This window comes from Coregonus lavaretus, assembly GCF_964263955.1.
Source record: "Coregonus lavaretus genome assembly, chromosome: 7".
Lineage (NCBI taxonomy): Eukaryota > Metazoa > Chordata > Actinopteri > Salmoniformes > Salmonidae > Coregonus > Coregonus lavaretus.
Window position 1 is genome coordinate 56481716 of NC_139994.1, and position 22047 is coordinate 56503762.

General features: G+C 42.1%; 1 protein-coding gene and 1 long non-coding RNA gene across 4 annotated transcripts in view; one reads left to right on the top strand and one right to left on the bottom strand.

The window, feature by feature from the left end:
* Positions 1 to 22047, bottom strand: part of LOC311132996 — a 36734-nt gene that overhangs the window by 6430 nt on the left and 8257 nt on the right. The window lies entirely within an intron of this gene.
* Positions 698 to 17174, top strand: LOC311132991 (alkaline ceramidase 2-like). Its single transcript, XM_084166406.1, has 6 exons — positions 698 to 2034; positions 2169 to 2283; positions 3559 to 3700; positions 12557 to 12694; positions 12853 to 12990; positions 13124 to 17174. The coding sequence occupies exons 1-6, from the start codon at positions 1936 to 1938 to the stop codon at positions 13308 to 13310; spliced, it is 819 nt and encodes a 272-aa protein (XP_084022532.1). The 5' UTR covers positions 698 to 1935; the 3' UTR covers positions 13311 to 17174.

Consider the following 22047-nt stretch of genomic DNA (forward strand, 5'->3'; position numbering starts at 1 on the left):
CACAAAAAAGCAACAATTGAGAGAAAAAAATGGTATGTGGATAAGGTCATGCTTATGCGAATAAACTATAAAGGGAAATAAATGGCATCAGTTTACACTTAGTTATTTCATGAAATGTTGTTTTTAGAAAAGGGCTGTTCCGGGGGTGCCAGTTACCCCGGTAGAAGATTATGGCATTGGGTTTCACAGAAGTGTGTTAAAATCTATTTTATCCGTTTTAATTAGAAATTCTTCAGTAAGTAATACTTAAAAGCTTAGTCTAGTCTAATTTTAATTATTTAAATAAAATATTAGGGGGGGAGGGGGGGATGGTGTGACACATGTTACCATTAATATCCGCACTATGAGGAGATTTGATGTAAAGTCCCTCTTTTTAACTCACCTGCACATACATTTTCTTTGTTCTGTCTTTGTTGTTCCTTTTCCATACAATCCATTATGTACAATTGCACTAAATATTATTTGAATAATGCAAGATTTTAAATCCCAGCAGTCTTTAAAATGACATTCAGGAGCAAAAGGTTTTCAATAGTTGCTTTTAATTAATTAAAACAAATATTCATTGGAATATAATATTGGAATGGAATATAACTAATAACATTAAATACAATTTGAATATAACATTTAATAACAATAACTTAACTAATTAACTCAGTGTAAAATTGATGTGGCAACTCTCTACTGGTCTGCTATTGCACCATTCTAATTTGTACATAGATCACAAATAAAGCTATCCTCAGTTAAACTGGAGCACAACTCATGAGCCCACCTCCTGTACTGCTCAGTTTCCCCAACACACTCATCCAACGTATTACTACTTTACTCAAAAATTATCTACATTTTCCTCTCTAAACAAGTGGATTATTTATCTTAAGGCTTCCCTACTTGTATATTTAAAAAACTATTATAGACCTAAATTCATTGGAATATATCTACAACTTTAGATCAACTTACCACAAAATCGTTTTGTTGAAGTATCTCCAGAAGTTGTCATGACACAGAGGACATTTTTTGTTGAGCAAGAGCAGTGGCAGCCAGGGAAAGTGTTGGGGAAATAATTTGGTGACATCTTGTGGTCTTTATGTGAATTACAGGAGGGGGTTGGTGGGGCAGTTACCCCATGTGGCTAGTTACCCCCTCGTACCCTAAACTTGAACAAAGCGAAATCAGGAAATGAATGCCCACTCTCCATTGCTATTGAATAAAGATCCTGCATTCATTCCACTTTGATCAACCTTTTTTTCCTTGGTGTGTGAATCTGGGCCGGCGATAGGCTGCTTTGTTTTTTTATAGAGGAGCCGATACACAATTCCCCAAAAATTAGAAGTGCCGGTTAGATGTTCCGGACAGCTCTGGCACATGTAGCCTATATTCTAGACAACACCATACAGAATCACAGACGTAGTAAGTACATTTTTCCAGTTCTAGAAGGAAAGGACAAGTGCAAGGTTTTTTATTTAATTTTGTTCTATTTTTTGTCAGGGCCAGGAGGGCACAGCCACGGAAGACAATAAATAAAAGGGTTCTGACAGAGATTCAGACACAGCAGAGAGAGTCACCCAAAACACCAAAAGTGGTACCGATCCACTTTCCCAGCGTATCGAGAGGGCTTTTATTTTGAAGGTGCGAAACCGGAAGTTAATTTTTTGTGACGTACACGTACAGTTGTACACACTGTTGTTGACATATACCGCTGTTAGTTCTGATAGTCCAAATAGTGTACTTTCAAAACATTATAGGTAGTTAGTTTTACTACTTTTAAATAGTTATTTGTAAGTCAACCTCGTGCATTATCAGGTACGAAAATGACAATTCAATAAAAGCGATTTTTTAAATCAGCTACAAATTTGTATCCAACTTATTATCCCACTCAAGTGACATAGGTGGCTAGTTACCTAGGTAATTTTGCATTTTGGGCTAACGTTATCTATAAACATGAGCAATCTTGTATTCTGGAGTCAAGGTAGCTCCGAAGTGGATTGGTGTGAAGGAAATTATCTTATTTACCCTGGAATTGCAGAGTTCTACAATACGGTAAATATGTTCCTGGTTGATCACATTGTAACTATTTTTTTTTTGGCTTTAGGCCTAATGCCATTTCTAATGTGAGAGATATGTTCATGTGCTCATAATCAATTTCCTCCCCTATATTTTGTTCTTCATTGCAGATCAGCAACATCCTGTTCTTTATTTTGCCACCTATTTTGATGTGTCTGTTTCGACAATATGCTACACATTTCAACAGTGGGATATATCTGATCTGGGCTTTGCTGGTTGTGGTTGGTAAGTCTACTGCTCTAACTTTTAAATGACACTGGGATGTGAACCAGAATTTGCTTTTACAGGAGACTTTGATATGGTGAATGCGATTTATGATGGAGTTGAGTGGCAACTAGTGTGGGCGACATCACATAAAATGACGTTTTTATTATTTTTTTACTACTGATTTCAGCGCATAAAGAATAGCCCGCAATTACACATAACAATGTCGTGTGAGTAATTGCGGGCTATTCCTTGGGTGCTGAAATCAGTAGTTTTATAAAAACTAAATGCTATTTGACATCGGAGCTCCAGTCTGGCCACACTAGTCACTGCTCAACTCCATCATAAATCATGGAGTTGAGTGAGCTAGTGAATGGCACGTTGAATGGCTGCTTCCTGTGCTTAAAGGAGATTCACCATATCAACGTCTCCTGTAAAGGCAAATTCTGGTTACAGTTACAATTTACATTTTAGTCATTTAGCAGACGCTCTTATCCAGAGCGACTTACAGGAGCAATTAGGGTTAAGTGCCTTGCTCAAGGGCACATTTACGTCATTTAGCAGACGCTCTAGTTCTGGTTCACATCCCTGCTAAGTTCTGCCAGTGTAAATCGTGGATTTCTTTAATCAGCTAGCCATCCACCAGCTTTTTAAGCGTTATAATGTACAAATACTTGCGTTACTCGCCAATATGGAGTTTCAATGAGCAACTATCATCATTTACTGCCTTCACGGCCAGTATGTACTTCCAAAAAAGGTCTAAATAAAACATTTACAAGCAACAGAAAAATTGCCTCCGGCACCTCCATTTTTGGTGAGTAACAAAAGTATTTTGTCATTTTAACGCTTGAAAAGCTGGTGAATGGCTGATTCCTGGGCTTAAAGGAGTATTGCCATATCAACGTCTCCTGTGAGGCCAGATTCTGGTTGATTCTGCCTCTCCTCAGTAGTCTCGGAAACCCAACCCTAAGCCGGAACATTGTGGGAGACAACCCGGAGAGACGATCTCCTCAGCATCTAGCCTAAGCCTATATATATTTTTTATTTTTTTATTTTTTGTCATTTAGCAGACGCTCTTATCCAGAGCGACTTACAGGAGCAATTAGGGTTAAGTGCCTTGCTCAAGGACACATCGACAGATTTTTCACCTAGTTGGCTCAGGGATTAGAACCAGCGACCTTTCGGTTACTGGCACAACGCTCTTAACCACTAAGCTACCTGCCGCTCCACCTATAGATGGCAGATTGTGTATTGTACTCACATCGTACTCTCTGTACACATTGTCTCTTCTCCCAGGCATTGGATCCACTTACTTCCATGCCACCCTTAGCTTCCTGGGCCAGATGCTGGACGAGCTGGCCATCCTGTGGGTGCTCATGTGTGCCATCGGCATGTGGTTCCCAAAGAGATACCTGCCCAAGAGCTTCCGCAGAAACAGGCAAGTGACACACATACATACACACCGGTGGAGGCTCCTCAGAGGAGGAAGGGGAGGACCATCCTACTCAGTGAATTTCATAAAAATAAAAATAGTGACATTAAAAAAGTTATCCTTTTTAGATAAATCGATACTAAATATGTTCACATCACCAAATAACTGGGGTTAGCGATGAAGGTCTACAGTAGACTCAACAGCACCCTCTAGGGTAGCACCATGGTGTAGCCGAGGACAGCTATTTCCCGTCCTCTTCTGGGTACATTGACTTCAATACAAAACCTAGTAGGCCCCCTTCCATAGACTACCACAGTAATTATGACAACTTCCGGAGGATGTCCACCCATACACAAAAATGTATGCACGCATGACTGTAAATCGCTTTGGATAAAAGCGTCTGCTAAATGGCATATTATTATTATTATTATTATTATTATGTCCTCCAACCTATGAGCTCTTGCAGCATTAACTGACATGTTAGCCTTCCAATCAAAGGATCAGAGAATGAATCTAGTACTGAAAGCATAAGCTACAGCTAGCACTGCAGTGCATAAAGTGTTGTGAGTAGTTGACATAAAGAGAAAGACAATAGTGGAACAGTTTTGAACAAATTAATTTCTTTAAAATTTATTAGATAAGCAGCAGAGAGAAAAAGAGAGCTAGCTATATTTTGTTGTATTTTTTTCTTCTTTTTAGTTTACCTTTCACTTACTTAGCTAGCTAATGCAGCTAATTTAGCCTACTCAACAACCTGACTCAAAAAGCGAGGAATGCTATTTATGTTAGCTAGCTGGCTAAGGCTATCCAACACTGCAACTCTTCCAAGTCAAGGTAAGCTTTCGGTTTTATTAATTTATTGCCACTGGGGCCTGCCAGTGTAACTGCTAAAATGCTTACTGTACTGCGTGTTTGTACACATATTGGATTGTGGGTTTACTAACGTGTTAGTTCTAGTAGCTATGTAGACTATGACGTTAACTAATATGGTAAACAACAATGTAGGCAGGTTAGCGGTCAAGGTAGGAAGGTTTGGCTTGGAGAGGTTTTTTCACAACAGACAGCTGTTGTGTTGTGCACTGAAGTCCACAAGCGAAGGGAAAAGGTGAGAGGAGGAAAGCGCGTAGTGGCGAGAAGGAATTATACAATGAGCAAAGTGATGATGCTGTATGTGGCTGCTATGAAAGTGAACTCTGTGTGCAGTTGATCAGGAGTGTAGGCCTATTCATTCCGCCGATTCAGTTGCAAAACGTTTCTTAAACGGAAACAAATGGAACGAAACAGGGATGGACCTACCTGAATTTGTCTAATAGAAACTCTTGTTTTGCAACTGTTTAGACTAATGATTACACCCCAGATTAGCTAAATACAGGCAAGAGTGTGCAAGGCAGTAGTGAATGTGTCCCTGTCTGTCACCTTGATTACACCAATTGGTCTCTCGGCCTGTGCACCTATGTTATAAACTTTCATTTGTAGGCTAGGTTGTAGTAACCTCATGCTGGGTATAGGGAAAATGTGTCATTTAGTAGCCTAAACCTATTGAAGTTACATGGAGCTGGGTGAATGGAATATGAATGACAGTCATCCAATATGCTGTAAATTGAAATAAGGCCATGCTCATGAAATAAAAAATCCAGAGTTACACCAGGAATGCACAATCCCTCCATCAGTGCTCAGACTGTCCGCAATAGGCTGAGAGAGGCTGGACAGGGCTTGTAGGCCTGTTGTAAGGCAGGTCCTCACCAGACATCACCGGCAACAACGTCGCCTATGGGCACAAACCCACCGTCGCTGGACCAGACAGGACTGGAAAAAAAATGCTCTTCACTGATGAGTCGCGGTTTTGTCTCACCAGGGGTGATGGTCGGATTTGCGTTTATCGTTGAAGGAGCGGGATCGATTTGGAGGTGGAGGGTCCGTCATGGTCTGGGGCGGTGTGTCACAGCATCATCGGACTGAGCTTGTTGTCATTGCAGGCAATCTCAACGCTGTGCGTTACAGGGAAGACATCCTCCTCCCTCGTGGTACCCTTCCTGCAGGCTCATCCTGATATGACCCTCCAGCATGACAATGCCACCAGCCATAATACTCGTTCTGTGCGTGATTTCCAGCAAGACAGAAATGTCAGTGTTCTGCCATGGCCAGCGAAGAGCCAGGATCTCAATCCCATTGAGCAGGTCTGGGACCTGTTGGATCGGAGGGTGAGGGCTAGGGCCATTCCCCCCAGAAATGTCCGGGAACTTGCAGGTGCCTTGGTGGAAGAGTGGGGTAACATCTCACAGCAAGAACTGGCAAATCTGGTGCAGTCCATGAGGAGGAGATGCACTGCAGTACTTAATGCAGCTGGTGGCCACACCAGATACTGACTGTTACTTTTGATTTTGACCCCCCCTTTGTTCAGGGACACATTATTCAATTTCTGTTAGTCACATGTCTGTGGAACATGTTCAGTTTATGTCTCAGTTGTTGAATCTTATTATGTTCATACAAATATTTACACATGTTAAGTTTGCTGAAAATAAACGCAGTTGACAGGGAGAGGACTTTTCTTTTTTTGCAGAGTTTATTAGACGTTTTTCAAGGACCTAGCACAAGCTTAGCGAGATGTTCAACGTCATGGGAATGGTAGAGCGTCCACGCGCCTACTTTACTCTTAAAAAAAAATAATCAAGACTGATCAAGAAGTGAATAAACTAAAAGCTAAAACTACCAATTTGAGATGGAAAAATAATAAAATACTCACAATCATGTTAATAAGCCTGTATAGTCTGGTCAGAAATCCACTTGAGCTCATTCAGCTGTAGGCTACATAACATTACAGTGATTTTCACATGGGCAGGGGCATCGGATCTACTGTTTATTTTTATTACATTTTGTATTACATTTCTATATATTTTTAGGTGGTAGATCAGCTTTAATATTGCAGATAGATCGTGGCTTCTATCAATGTAATTGTCTTCATCATTTCCAATCCCCCATATCTATATTTTTGTAAATATATACAGTGCATTCGGAAGGTATTCAGACCCCTTCACTTTTTCCACATTTTGTTACATTACAGCCTTATTCTAAAATTGATATATTTTTTAAATGTCATCCTCATTACACACAATACCGCATAATGACAAAGCGAAAGCAGGTTTGTAGAAATGTTTGCAAAAAAGATAACAATAAAAAACAGAAATACCTGATTTACATAAGTATTCAGACCCTTTGCTATGAGACTCGAAATTGAGCTCAGGTGCATCCTGTTTCCATTGATCATCCTTGAGATGTTTCTACAACTTGATTGGACCACAGTCCACCTGTGGTAAATTCAATAGATTGGACATGATTTGGAAAGGCACACACCTGCCTATATACAGTGGGGGAAAAAAGTATTTAGTCAGCCACCAATTGTGCAAGTTCTCCCACTTAAAAAGATGAGAGAGGCCTGTAATTTTCATCATAGGTACACGTCAACTATGACAGACAAAATGAGAAATAAAAATCCAGAAAATAAATAATATAAAATAAATAATTGGTCATTTAGCAGACGCTCTTATCCAGAGCGACTTACAGGAGCAATTAGGGTTAAGTGCCTTGCTCAAGGGCACATCGACAGATTTTTCACCTAGTCGGCTCGGGGATTAGAACCAGCGACCTTTCGGTTACTGGCACAACGCTCTTAACCACTAAGCTACCTGCCGCCCATTGTAGGATTAGAACCAGCGACCTTTCGGTTACTGGCACAACGCTCTTAACCACTAAGCTACCTGCCAAATCGCATTGTAGGATTTTTAATGAATTTATTTGCAAATTATGGTGGAAAATAAGTATTTGGTCAATAACAAAAGTTTCTCAATACTTTGTTATATACCCTTTGTTGGCAATGACACAGGTCAAACGTTTTCTGTAAGTCTTCACAAGGTTTTCACACACTGTTGCTGGTATTTTGGCCCATTCCTCCATGCAAATCTCCTCTAGAGCAGTGATGTTTTGGGGCTGTCGCTGGGCAACACAGACTTTCAACTCCCTCCAAAGATTTTCTATGGGGTTGAGATCTGGAGACTGGCTAGGCCACTCCAGGACCTTGAAATGCTTCTTACGAAGCCACTCCTTCGTTGCCCGGGCGGTGTGTTTGGGATCATTGTCATGCTGAAAGACCCAGCCACGTTTCATCTTCAATGCCCTTGCTGATGGAAGGAGGTTTTCACTCAAAATCTCACGATACATGGCCCCATTCATTCTTTCCTTTACACGGATCAGTCGTCCTGGTCCCTTTGCAGAAAAACAGCCCCAAAGCATGATGTTTCCACCCCCATGCTTCACAGTAAGTATGGTGTTCTTTGGATGCAACTCAGCATTCTTTGTCCTCCAAACACGACGAGTTGAGTTTTTACCAAAAAGTTATATTTTGGTTTCATCTGACCATATGACATTCTCCCAATCCTCTTCTGGATCATCCAAATGCACTCTAGCAAACTTCAGACGGGCCTGGACATGTACTGGCTTAAGCAGGGGGACACATCTGGCACTGCAGGATTTGAGTCCCTGGCGGCGTAGTGTGTTACTGATGGTAGGCTTTGTTACTTTGGTCCCAGCTCTCTGCAGGTCATTCACTAGGTCCCCCCCGTGTGGTTCTGGGATTTTTGCTCACCGTTCTTGTGATCATTTTGACCCCACGGGGTGAGATCTTGCGTGGAGCCCCAGATCGAGGGAGATTATCAGTGGTCTTGTATGTCTTCCATTTCCTAATAATTGCTCCCACAGTTGATTTCTTCAAACCAAGCTGCTTACCTATTGCAGATTCAGTCTTCCCAGCCTGGTGCAGGTCTACAATTTTGTTTCTGGTGTCCTTTGACAGCTCTTTGGTCTTGGCCATAGTGGAGTTTGGAGTGTGACTGTTTGAGGTTGTGGACAGGTGTCTTTTATACTGATAACAAGTTCAAACAGGTGCCATTAATACAGGTAACGAGTGGAGGACAGAGGAGCCTCTTAAAGAAGAAGTTACAGGTCTGTGAGAGCCAGAAATCTTGCTTGTTTGTAGGTGACCAAATACTTATTTTCCACCATAATTTGCAAATAAATTCATTAAAAATCCTACAATGTGATTTTCTGGATTTTTTTTTCTCAATTTGTCTGTCATAGTTGACATGTACCTATGATGAAAATTACAGGCCTCTCTCATCTTTTTAAGTGGGAGAACTTGCACAATTGGTGGCTGACTAAATACTTTTTTTTCCCCACTGTAAGGTCCGACAGTTGACAGTGCATGTCAGAGCAAAAACCAAGCCATGAGGTCGAAGGAATTGTCCGTAGAGCTCGAAGACAGGATTGTGTCGAGGCACAGATCTGGAGAAGGGTCGCAAAAAAATTCTGCACTATTGAAGGTCCCCAAGAACACAGTGGCCTCCATCATTCTTAAATGGAAGACGTTTGGAACCACCAAGACTCTTCCTAGAGCTGGCCGACCGGCCAAACTGAGCAATCGGGGAAGAAGGGCCTTGGTCAGGGAGGTGACCAAGAACACGATGGTCACTCTGACAGATCTACAGAGTTCCTCTGTGGAGATGGGAGAACCTTCCAGAAGGACAAAATCTCTGCAGCACTCCACCAATCAGGCCTTTATGGTAGAGTGGCCAGACGGAAGCCACTCCTCAGTAAAAGGCACATGACAGTCCGCTTGGAGTTTGCCGGGTGGTCTGATGAAACCAAGATTGAACTCATGTCAAACATTTTATAAATTGATTTGCATTTTAATGAGGGAAATAAGTATTTGACCCCTCTGCAAAACATGACTTAGTACTTGGTGGCAAAACCCTTGTTGGCAATCATAGAGGTCAGACGTTTCTTGTAGTTGGCCACCAGGTTTGCACACATCTCAGGAGGGATTTTGTTCCACTCCTCTTTGCAGATCTTCTCCAACTCATTAAGGTTTCGAGGCTGACATTTGGCAACTCGAATCTTCAGCTCCCTCCACAGATTTTCTATGGGATTAAGGTCTGGAGACTGGCTAGGCCACTCCAGGACCTTAATGTGCTTCTTCTTGAGCCACTCCTTTGTTGCCATGGCCGTGAGTTTTGGGTCATTGTCATGCTGGAATACCCATCCACGACCCATTTTCAATGCCCTGGCTGAGGGAAGGAGGTTCTCACCCAAGATTTGACGGTACATGGCCCCGTCCATCGTCCCTTTGATGCGGTGAAGTTGTCCTGTCCCCTTAGCAGAAAAACACCCCCAAAGCATAATGTTTCCACCTCCATGTTTGACGGTGGGGATGGTGTTCTTGGTGTCATAGGCAGCATTCCTCCTCCTCCAAACACGGCGAGTTGAGTTGATGCCAAAGAGCTCGATTTTGGTCTCATCTGACCACAACACTTTCACCCAGTTCTCCTCTGAATCATTCAGATGTTCATTGGCAAACTTCAGACGGGCCTGTATATGTGCTTTCTTGAGCAGGGGGACCTTGCGGGCGCTGCAGGATTTCAGTCCTTCACGGCGTAGTGTGTTACCAATTGTTTTCTTGGTGACTATGGTCCCAGCTGCCTTGAGATCATTGACAAGATACTCCCGTGTAGTTCTGGGCTGATTCCTCACCGTTCTCATGATCATTGCAACTCCACGAGGTGAGATCTTGCATGGAGCCCCAGGCCGAGGGAGATTGACAGTCCTTTTCTGTTTCTTCCATTTGCGAATAATCGCACCAACTGTTGTCACCTTCTCACCAAGCTGCTTGGCGATGGTCTTGTAGCCCATTCCAGTCTTGTGTAGATCTACAATCTTGTCCCTGACATCCTTGGAGAGCTCTTTGGTCTTGGCCATGGTGGAGAGTGGAATCTGATTGATTGATTGCTTCTGTGGACAGGTGTCTTTTATACAGGTAACAAACTGAGATTAGGAGCACTCCCTTTAAGAGTGTGCTCCTAATCTCAGCTCGTTACCCGTATAAAAGACACCTGGGAGCCAGAAATCTTTCAGATTGAGAGGGGGTCATATACTTATTTCCCTCATTAAAATGCAAATCAATTTATAACATTTCTGACATGCATTTTTCTGAATTTCTTTGTTGTTATTCTGTCTCTCACTGTTCAAATAAACCTACCATTAAAATTATAGACTGATCATTTCTTTGTCAGTGGGCAAACGTACAAAATCAGCAGGGGATCAAATACGTTTTTCCCTCACTGTACATACACATACATATCCTTTAAAAAATATATATTCCCCTTTATTACTTTCCAACCCCACCACCCTTTCCCTAATTGGAGTAAACTAGTGAACAACAATGCTTAGGCCTCTACTTCCAGCTTATACTTACTATATACATTTTATGGACACAGTCAATTTTACAATAATTATATTTTGTTTGTTTTTTCTCCTGAACTTCTTCTACTCTCAACCTCTCCGATCATTTTCATGATGTCCATCCGGTTTGCTTCTATATGCCATATCTTTCTAACTGTGCTCTTTCACAAAAGCTCCCAACCTACAACCTATATACTTATTATGGACACAGTATGATTACATTATTAGTTATCTTGTTATTAGTTGTTGTTATTAGTCCCATCCTTCAACTCCATTCAACACCACCCATCTATCTCTTAACACCATCCATATAGGATTTCTATTTGCCATATATTTTTCAACTGTACTGTGATGTTTTACAAACGTTCTGAACCTTTCTATTCTCATTGTTTCTACAGATTGTAAATTGAAAATAAACATTTTTGCTTAAAGTATTATTATATTATTGATCGATTGACTATGACTTTTCAGATCACCCAGTAATGCTATCTGCAAGGTTAGCTCCAGGTAAATATTGCAATCCTTTAGCCATTCCTGGACCTGTGACCAAAAACAAGCTACAAATGGACAGTACCAAAACAAATGATCTAATGATTCTGTCTCTTCGCAGCAAAATCTGCAGAGCTGGGAAGATTGTATCCCCCATATAAATAACATTCTATTGGTAGCAAGAATTGTATATAATAATTTAAATTGAAAGATTCTAAGTTTTGAATCCAGTGTCGTTTTGCGTATCAGTTCATAAACACTATGCCATGGGATCGGTACGTCAAAAATCTCTTCCCAACTATTTTGCAATCTATATGGGACGGCTGTCAATCCTTTGTACTGTGTAGTACTGTGTTAGCCAAAGTTAGCTAGCTAGCTAACAGCAAACAAGGTTAGTAAGCTAACTGGATGGTAATGCCCACAATAATAAAGTCACTTTTGCAGGCAGATCGTGTGCACTATGCATAAAACGGTATTCAATATGGTTTGCAGTGAGGGACTTCAGATGTGCCAAACTTAGGAGGGGCTAGAAAAACAAGTATTCAGTCAATGCAAGCTAGCTAGGTGTCTGTTCTGAAAGCGTTAGCTACAGACATCTAGGGTTGTTAAGTGTCCACTCCTATTAAATAAATTGCAGCTAGTTGTGAGACTTACCAAATGATGCTGCCAATGCCCATAGTAACATCCTGCACTGCTGCAAGCTGTTCCGCTAACGTCACTAGCTAGCTAGCAACATTTTCATAAATGATAGTTGAGCTTGCTGTGGTTTTTGACTATCTGGATAGCTAGCCCACCTTTTTTTGTCAATTTATTGTTCATGCCATGTTACCTGGCTAGTAGCTCAGTTGGTAGAGCATGGCGCTTGCAACGCCAGGGTTGTGGGTTCGATTCCCACGGGGGTCAGTATGAAAAATGTATGCACTCACTAACTGTAAGTCGCTCTGGATAAGAGCGTCTGCTAAATGACTGCTTGCAAAACGGCATACATTCAAATGAAGTGAGTTAACAACTAAAGTGTGTTTGATTATTCCCATTCTGATCTATTTATGTATGTTGAGTGACAGCTCAACTTCTTCTCTCCTCCAGGTTAAGGTTCAAAGTGGTCATTGGGATCCTCTCAGGAATCACCACAGTACTGGCCTTCATCAAACCTGCCATCAACGCCATCTCTTTAATGAGCCTGGGCATCCCCTGCACCGCCTTGCTCATAACCGAGATCAAGAGGTCAGAGCAAATGCAGCATTGTCACTTCATTTGATTTTAAGTCAGAAATTAGGCAGTGGGCTGGTTAAAAAAAATGAATAGCTGGCCATAGTTTGAATGAGCCTGCAATCAACATTTAAATTATAAACGCTCTGTAAATGTATGTGTGTTGTCTGTAGGTGTGAAAACCTGCGTGTGTTTAAGCTGGGTCTGCTCACTGGGATGTGGTGGACACTGGCACTGCTCTGCTGGATCAGTGACAGGATCTTCTGTGATATGTGGTCCTCTGTCAACTTCCCCTATTTGCACTGTGTATGGTAAGTCCAATTCTAGTACTATTACATGGAAAGTGTCATGCCAGGGGTCTTAAAAATGTTTGGCCTGCCACATGATTTAATCCGCCCCCACTTGTGTGATTAACCCCTGATTAACCCCTCTCTATTTCCGTAGGCACATACTCATCTGCTTGGCTTCCTACCTTGGGTGCGTGTGCTTCGCCTACTTCGACGCAGCCTCCGAGGCCCCAGAGCAGGGCCCCGTGGTCATGTTCTGGCCCAGTGAAAAGTGGGCCTTCATTGGGGTGCCCTACGTCACTCTTCTGTGTGTCCAGAAGAAGCATTCTGTCAAAGTGACATAACCAGTGCAAGTCTCACCGATGAACCAGCGTACTTAGAATTACTGTCATCTTTACAAAAACAAGACCTGCAAAACTCATAGGGTTGTGGTAAGCTTTTCCTGCCACATTTCTTTAAAATAAGCTTGCTAAGAATGTTGATAATGGGATCTTTAGAGAGACCCCTTTTTCTCTTTTGAACAGTGTTCAATGATAGGAATGTCTTGGGATCAAGTGTCCCGATCATTTCCTGGCTATATAAAACTCAATGATAATCTAGAGGGAAGACCTACATAGATAAGGGTAACCTTACCCTAATAGTTGCAGTCTCTCACTCGCTCCTTATCCAGTATTATCACATAAGTCAGCTAGCATTAGTATCAGTGCTGCTAGCTCCTGATGATCCATTTTCGCAATTCACTCTCGACTCCCCATGCACACCAAAGTTTGTCAAAAAATGAAGAAAGGATTGCATTGACCCCTATTGAATTAATTTTTCAATGTCTCTGAAGTCAGACTTTTCTAGTTTTATCCATTACATTGTTATACTCACTCATTTGACTTATACACTGAGTGTACAAAACATTAAGAACACCTGCTCTTTCCATGACATAGACTGACCAGGTGAATCCAGGTGAAAGATATGATCCCTTATTGATGTCACTTGTTAAAGCCACTTCAATCAGTGTAGATGAAGGGGTGGAGAGAGGTTAAAGACGGATTTTTAAGCCTTGAGACAATTGAGATATGGATTGTATATGTGTGCCATCCAGAGGGTGAATTGGTAAAACAAAATATTTACCGTAAGTGCCTTTGAAAAGGGTATGGTAGTAGGTGCCAGGCGCACTGGTTTGTTTCAAGAACTGCAACGCTGCTGGGTTTTTCACACTCAACAGTTTCCCATGTGTATCATCAATGGTCCACCACCCAAAGGACATCCAGCGAACTTGACACAACTGTGAGAAGCATTGAAGTCAACATGGGCCACCTTCCCTGTGGAACGCTTTCGACACCTTGTAGAGTCCATGCCCCGATGAATTGAGGCTGTTCTCAGGGCAAAAGGTGTTCCTAATGTTTGGTATACTCAGTGTATAGTATACATATAGCCTATATCAGGTTTTCACAAACTCATCGTCAAGCTTTGATTATTTGAATCAGCTGTGTAGTGCTAAGGCAAAAACCAAAACGTGCACCCAGGGTGGGCCCCAGGACCGAGTTTGGGAAACCCTGGCCTATATTATTAACATGTATATAGGTAACATAACCATAACATTTGCAGTGTTATTTTAGCCAGTATTATTACTGTTAAATGTTATATTTCTTATTTCAAGGGAAATGTTTAGTATCTATAGTATTCTAAAGTATTAAATCTCAGTGTTGTCTGGTTACTGTGATAAATTGCATGCCCCTAGTTAAATGTTCACTGATGAAGAGTTTATGCAAGAATTTGTGCTCCAAAAGTATTTTGCAAGGTGGGCCATTCTGAAAAGAGACTAAACACTAAAAAGAAAATATGATCATGTTTAGTATGGGATATGAAGTACTGTCCCTGACAACGGCCATCGTAGGCATATGGCTGTGGCCAAACACATGACAGTGCCAATATGGTGATAATATGTTACATTTCAGAAAGTGCCATTTATTTTCCTATTATAACCGATTTAATCATTTTGTAGGTTAATATAATGTGTGTTTGTAAACAAAGATGGAAGAATTTCTCATGATGTTTTACATTCACATTTTATTTTGTGTAATAAAACTGTTCAACATTTACTAAAACCTTTGTCAATGGAGTGTTTTGTCCCTAGAGTGGATTAACTATATGAAGGATTTTTACTTCGTTTGGGAATAACTGTACGTTGTGGAAAATTCAGATAGAAATATATTATGTACATGCCTCTCTGACGTGGAATCACGTCAGCTCTATTCATGACTATTTCTATCTGCAACGTAACACATCGTTAGCCCACTGAGCGTGGCCTGGGTCTTAGCCTTCAGGAGGACCTGTGGAGAGGAGGGGGTTAATGGCCAATGTGATTATCCAGATCTTGTGATCCAGAGCTGCCCCATGAATGAGTGTCTTTTATGTGCTGTAAGCAGACTAAATCTCAGCTGGTAGACCTGCCTGAAAACCACCCCACTACACATCTTGGTGAGTTGGACCAAATGGAATGATTATTTGTATATAGATATGTTTATAATGTGCTGTATGTTTTGTTTGTGAATGCATGTTTGTCTGTTTAAGTTGACCTGTTTTATATTAATGTTCCTATGTATCTCTATCTTCTTGAACGATGTAGATTGTTTTTTAAGAGTTTCTGACCATACAAGCATCGTTTTTTTTTTATATAATGTTTTCAATGGCAAGATTTATAGATGTTTGTAGAACCATGACAAGGTGGATCTGCCCTGATTACCTTCAGTTGACATTAAATGCACAAAACATTTACCAGACACTCTTATCCAGAGTGACTTACATGATAAATTAGGGTTAAGTGCCTTTCTCAAGGGCACATCGGAAGATTTCTCATCTAGTTGGCTTGGGTATTCGAACCAGCGACTTTTCGGTTACTGGCACAAGGCTCTTAACCACTAGGCTACCTGCTGCTGAGTAAATTACATGCACAGGCATTTGGTCTGGTTTTCTAACTAACACAGTGGATCATTTTTAGCATTTTTTGACCTCCAATACCTCAGCCTGGATCTAAGGGTGAAATTACTATAATAGCACATGAGAACATGCACTGCTGTTGACCTACTGTATGCTACAAATAAAGGTCATTAGGTGAACTGAATGAAAACTGAATCACCTCGGTGACGGTAAACTACTGTATTTAATTCCTCTAGCCAGAACATACAGTGGGGAGAACAAGTATTTGATACACTGACGATTTTGCAGGTTTTCCTACTTACAAAGCATGTAGAGGGCTGTAATTTTTATCATAGGTACACTTCAACCGTGAGAGACGGAATCTAAAACAAAAATCCAGAAAATCACATTGTATGATTTTTAAGTAATTAATTTGCATTTTATTGTATGACATAAGTATTTGATACATCAGAAAAGCAGAACTTAATATTTGGTACAGAAACCTTTGTTTGCAATTACAGAGATCATACGTTTCCTGTAGGTCTTGACCAGGTTTGCACACACTGCAGCAGGGATTTTGGCCCACTCCTCCATACAGACCTTCTCCAGATCCTTCAGATTTCGGGGCTGTCGCTGGGCAATACGGACTTTCAGCTCCCTCCAAAGATTTTCTATTGGGTTCAGGTCTGGAGACTGGCTAGGCCACTCCAGGACCTTGAGATGCTTCTTACGGAGCCACTCCTTAGTTGCCCTGGCTGTGTGTTTCGGGTCGTTGTCATGCTGGAAGACCCAGCCACGACCCATCTTCAATGCTCTTACTGAGGGAAGGAGGTTGTTAGCCAAGATCTCGCGATACATCGCCCCATCCATCCTCCCCTCAATACGGTGCAGTTGTCCTGTCCCCTTTGCAGAAAAGCATCCCCAAAGAATGATGTTTCCACCTCCATGCTTCACGGTTGGGATGGTGTTCTTGGGGTTGTACTCATCCTTCTTCTTCCTCCAAACACGGCGAGTGGAGTTTAGACCAAAAAGCTCTATTTTTGTCTCATCAGACCACATGACCTTCTCCCATTCCTCCTCTGGATCATCCAGATGGTCATTGGCAAACCAGACGGGCCTGGACATGCGCTGGCTTGAGCAGGGGGACCTTGCGTGTGCTGCAGGATTTTAATCCATGACGACGTAGTGTGTTACTAATGGTTTTCTTTGAGACTGTGGTCCCAGCTCTATTCAGGTCATTGACCAGGTCCTGCCGTGTAGTTCTGAGCTGATCCCTCACCTTCCTCATGATCATTGATGCCCCACGAGGTGAGATCTTGCATGGAGCCCCAGACCGAGGGTGATTGAACATCATCTTGAACTTCTTCCATTTTCTAATAATTGCGCCAACAGTTGTTGCCTTCTCACCAAGCTGCTTGCCTATTGTCCTGTAGCCCATCCCAGCCTTGTGCAGGTCTACAATTTTATCCCTGATGTCCTTACACAGCTCTCTGGTCTTGGCCATTGTGGAGAGGTTGGAGTCTGTTTGATTGAGTGTGTGGACAGGTGTCTTTTATACAGGTAACGAGTTCAAACAGGTGCAGTTAATGCAGGTAATGAGTGGAGAACAGGAGGGCTTCTTAAAGAAAAACTAACAGGTCTGTGAGAGCCGGAATTCTTACTGGTTGGTAGGTGATCAAATACTTATGTCATGCAATAAAATGCAAATTAATTACTTAAAAATCACACAATGTGATTTCTGGATTTTTGTTTTAGATTCCATCTCTCACAGTTGAAGTGTACCTATGATAAGAATTACAGACCTCTACATGCTTTGTAAGTAGGAAAACCTGCAAAATCGTCAGTGTATCAAATACTTGTTCTCCCCACTGTATTTGGATTCTGTTAGTGTCGTTTTTTGACCGATGCTGTTCTTCACTCATGTCAACATTCCAAAATTCAAGATGTATCAACACGTCTCAAAGGTGAAAAATTAGGGGAAATTGTTGAGATATTCAATGATGGTGCTGAAGGGCTACTGCAGCTGCTGGTTTCAATTAAATCCCTCTGATCAGGGACTGATTCAAATCTAAAACCAAATACTAATTGAAATAATTTCAAATACTTTAGCTGTACTTGATTGAGCTTGCCTGCTGCAATGGAACCAATATAAATGTCCCAAAAGTGCAAACCCCACCCACATGGCACTCCAGGCAGGCTGAAGCAAACACAAAGTATTTGAAAGATTTCAAATAGTATTTGAACCCAGGTTTGCCTGGGTAATACATTATATGACCTGGTCAGTCAATTATATGACCTGTACTATTCAGAAAACGTTTGGGGAGGATCACGTGACCCTTGAACGAGATGGCCGCATGAACTAGGAGCTCCGCACAAGTAGTTTCCAATTCCTAATCTTACCTCCACTTCAAGTTTAAACTCATTTAGCTTTAGTCAAAAAGTCATGGCGGCTTCAAAAGGCAACACTACAGGTGACATTTTTACCCGGACTCGAGTACTAGCGACGGAAAAAGCCTCCAAGAAGCAGCTAGCTTCAGAAAAAGCTAGCGCCATTAGCCAGGAGAAAGAGGACCCGTCCCCCCCCGAGGCCCAACGAATGCCAACCTCGCACTCTGTCGAAGACATCTTTTCTGAGCTGAGATCCCAACGTACAGAACTCAACACTAAACTAGATGCCATTAACGCTCAGCTCAGTGCGATAGGGGGCAAGGTGACAATCCTGGAAAATGCCTTGCCTGACATAAACAACAAGATAACCATAAACGCGGGGCGCCTGGACGAGGCAGAGGGGCGAATCCTATCCACGGAAAACGTATTGACAGACGCCATGGAAACAATAGCATATGCTAAAAAAAAAATAGAGCAGCTGGAAGAGAAAACAGAGGACCTGGAAAACAGGGGGCGAAGGAATAATTGTGTTCTATTAAATCTGGGCGAAAAAGAAGAGGGAAACATGCCACTGATCCGCTACCTGCAAGACAAACTTCCCGAGTGGCTCCACCTGTCCACCGACAGGCCCATAGAACTCGAGAGAGCTCACCGAGAACTGAGGCCCCCACCAGCAGCCAGACAACCACCGCGCCCAATCACCATACGTTTCCTGAGATTCACCGACAAGGAACGAGTCCTACAGGCGGCGAAAACCAACACCATTACAGTGGGAAACGCCAAACTCACCTTACTCCAGGACCTGTCAGCTGGAATACGCCGAAAGCGCCGAGAGTTTGACGAGGTGAAGAAATGCTCCATTGACCGAGGCATCTTTAGGGGATTCAAATACCCAAACGAGCTCAGGATTCTTCACCAAGGAGCCCTGCGACACTTCAAAACTCCCGAAGAGGCAAAACGTTTTTTGAAAGACAACCCCGGTCAATGAGAAATGGACCATTGACTAAATGCGATTAATGCGATTACTGTTATTACTAAAGGAGGTAAGACAACATATAGCCGATATCCAAAGACCCACCGCCCTGCTAAATTTCATTATAGCCGTCCAATCTATATTTATGTTCCTTTAGCTGAGAGGGATAGGCCCCATATTATAACTTAGGCCTACTGTATGTAGGCTGGGCTATTGATTTTATTTTCTCCCTTTCTTAATGTGGTCTGGACGGGGGCTACGTTGTCAGTTACTCAATGCGGGCGGAGAGGATGAGGCATTTCTTTGGTGGGGAGGGGGAGACGTTGTGCGTTGCTAACTGTTCCCGGTCTTTTTTTTTGTTGGAACACAGAATTGTGACTGAGCGGGGAGGTAATAGATCCAACGGGATATGTCGAGTTGTTTGGGAACTCGGCTGGGGTGTTCAGAGATTGTTATTTTATGTAAACCATTTATTTTCCTTTTATGTGAACGCAGCTGTAACTACGATCCACCTTTACCCAGAGATGACTTGCACTAAAGTTCGATTACTGTTCGATGACGATGACTAGTACCTTAAATCTATTGACATGGAACTGCCACGGTCTAGGCCATGCAATAAAACGGAAAAAGATACTATGTGCTCTAAAAAAGGAAAAAGCAGACATCGCGCTATTGCAAGAGACACACCTCTGTGATGCTGAACATGCCAAACTCCGCAGAGCTTGGGTGGGACAGGTGTATTTCTCATCTTTCAAATCTAACAGTAGAGGTACAGCAATACTTATCCATAAGAATGTTTTATTCATAATTGACAAAAACATATCTGATCCGGAGGGGAGATTTATCTTGATAACTGGGTCACTGTATGGGCAACCAATTACTATCTTAAACATATACGCCCCTAACACAGATACTCCTGCTTTTATGTCGAAAATGATAACTCTGTTCAATGAGCATTGTGTTTCCTTTGGAGTGTTGGCCGGAGATTTTAATTGTACCCTGAACCCAACCCTAGACAAATCATCTCAAATCACCACCACAAATCCTAGATCTGCAAAGATGTTGAACTCTCTTACTAAAGAGATGGGACTGATAGATATCTGGAGAGAGACTAATAGCTCAGCTATGGACTATACATACTACTCTAATGTCCATAACACCTACTCCCGTATAGATTACATTTTTATCCCAAAGAGTTTCATAAATTCAGCCACGTGTACAATCGGACCCATAGCGCTTTCGGATCACGCCTTTGTCCACCTCCGCTTTGACCTCTGCAAAAACATCCCGAGATCAAAGAGCTGGAAATTCAACACCTCCATGCTATCAAACGAAGCATTCCATACATTGGTAACTACATGGATAGACAACTACACACAAGACAACAAAGATTCTCCTGTTTCTCCGGCCACAATGTGGGACGCTGCTAAAGCCACACTAAGAGGTCATCTAATTGCATATGCTTCCTCTAAGAAAAAAGCAATGGAAGCACACAGGCTAGATCTGGAGAGGGAGCTGGAACGCTGTGAAAAAGTACATAAACAATCCCCAGACAGCACCTCCTGGAGTCAACTTAAAGCAGCCAAAGCCAAACTGAATTTGGACTATACTCGGGAGATTAAAAAAAAAGTTTTCTTTACTAAACAGAAATACCATGAGTATAGCAATAGGCCTAGTAGATTGCTTGCTTATCAATTAAAAAAAGAGCAGTCAGAGCGTACAATTATGGCTATCCGAACAGCAGAGGATGAGGTCACATATGATCCAAAAAAGATCAATTTAACTTTTCATGATTTTTACTGCAAACTATATACCTCTGAGAGAAAACACACGGAGGCAGAACTCCACTCCTTCCTAGAGGGAATCTCGCTACCTAAACTATCAGAGACCGACCAAGAAGATCTCAACTCCCCCTTCACTCCTGAGGAGATCCTGGAGGCAATTACCTCCATGCCACCTAACAAGTCCCCAGGCCCAGATGGATTCCCCAGAGAGTTCTACAAAGCTTTTTGGCCCCAGCTTAGCCCTATTTTCATGCCAATGCTGGAGGATTTTTGCAAAAACTGAGTTCTCCCAGACTCAATGCACACAGCTCGCATTACAGTGTTGCTCAAAAAAGACAAGGATCCCCTATCCTGCTCCTCCTTCCGGCCCATAAGCTTGTTGGATTTCGACTACAAAATAATCACCAAATTGCTCGCCAAAAGACTAAACACTCTTCTTCCCAAAATAATAAAAGCGGACCAGACGGGATTTATTAGAGACAGATACTCTTCTGATAACATTCGCCGTCTTTTTGATATTATTGATCAAGTAAACGCACAGAAGACCCCTGTCCTGCTGGCTTCACTGGATGCTGAGAAGGCGTTCGACAGGATGGAGTGGAGCTTTCTGTTCTCAGTCTTAGAGAAGTTCAACATGGGCCCAAACTTTATTAAATGGATCAAATCACTATACTCTCATCCAAATGCCATGGTGACTACTAACGGACTGAACTCTGACAGATTCCCTTTGGGACGGGGCACAAGACAAGGGTGCTCGCTGTCCCCCCTGCTCTACTTGTTGGGGGCGGAGCCTCTGGCAGAGTTGATAAGGAGCAATCCAAGTATTATGGGTGTTCCTGCAGGCGGCCTGCAGCACAAGATTTCGCTTTACGCGGATGATGTCTTGCTCTACATATCCAACCCTGAGAAATCCCTTCCTCCCATCTTAGATACAATTGCTCAGTATGGCACGTTTTCAGGTTATAAGATTAATTTTAACAAATCCACTGTCTGCCCTCTCAACATTATACTCACCAGTTCTATGAA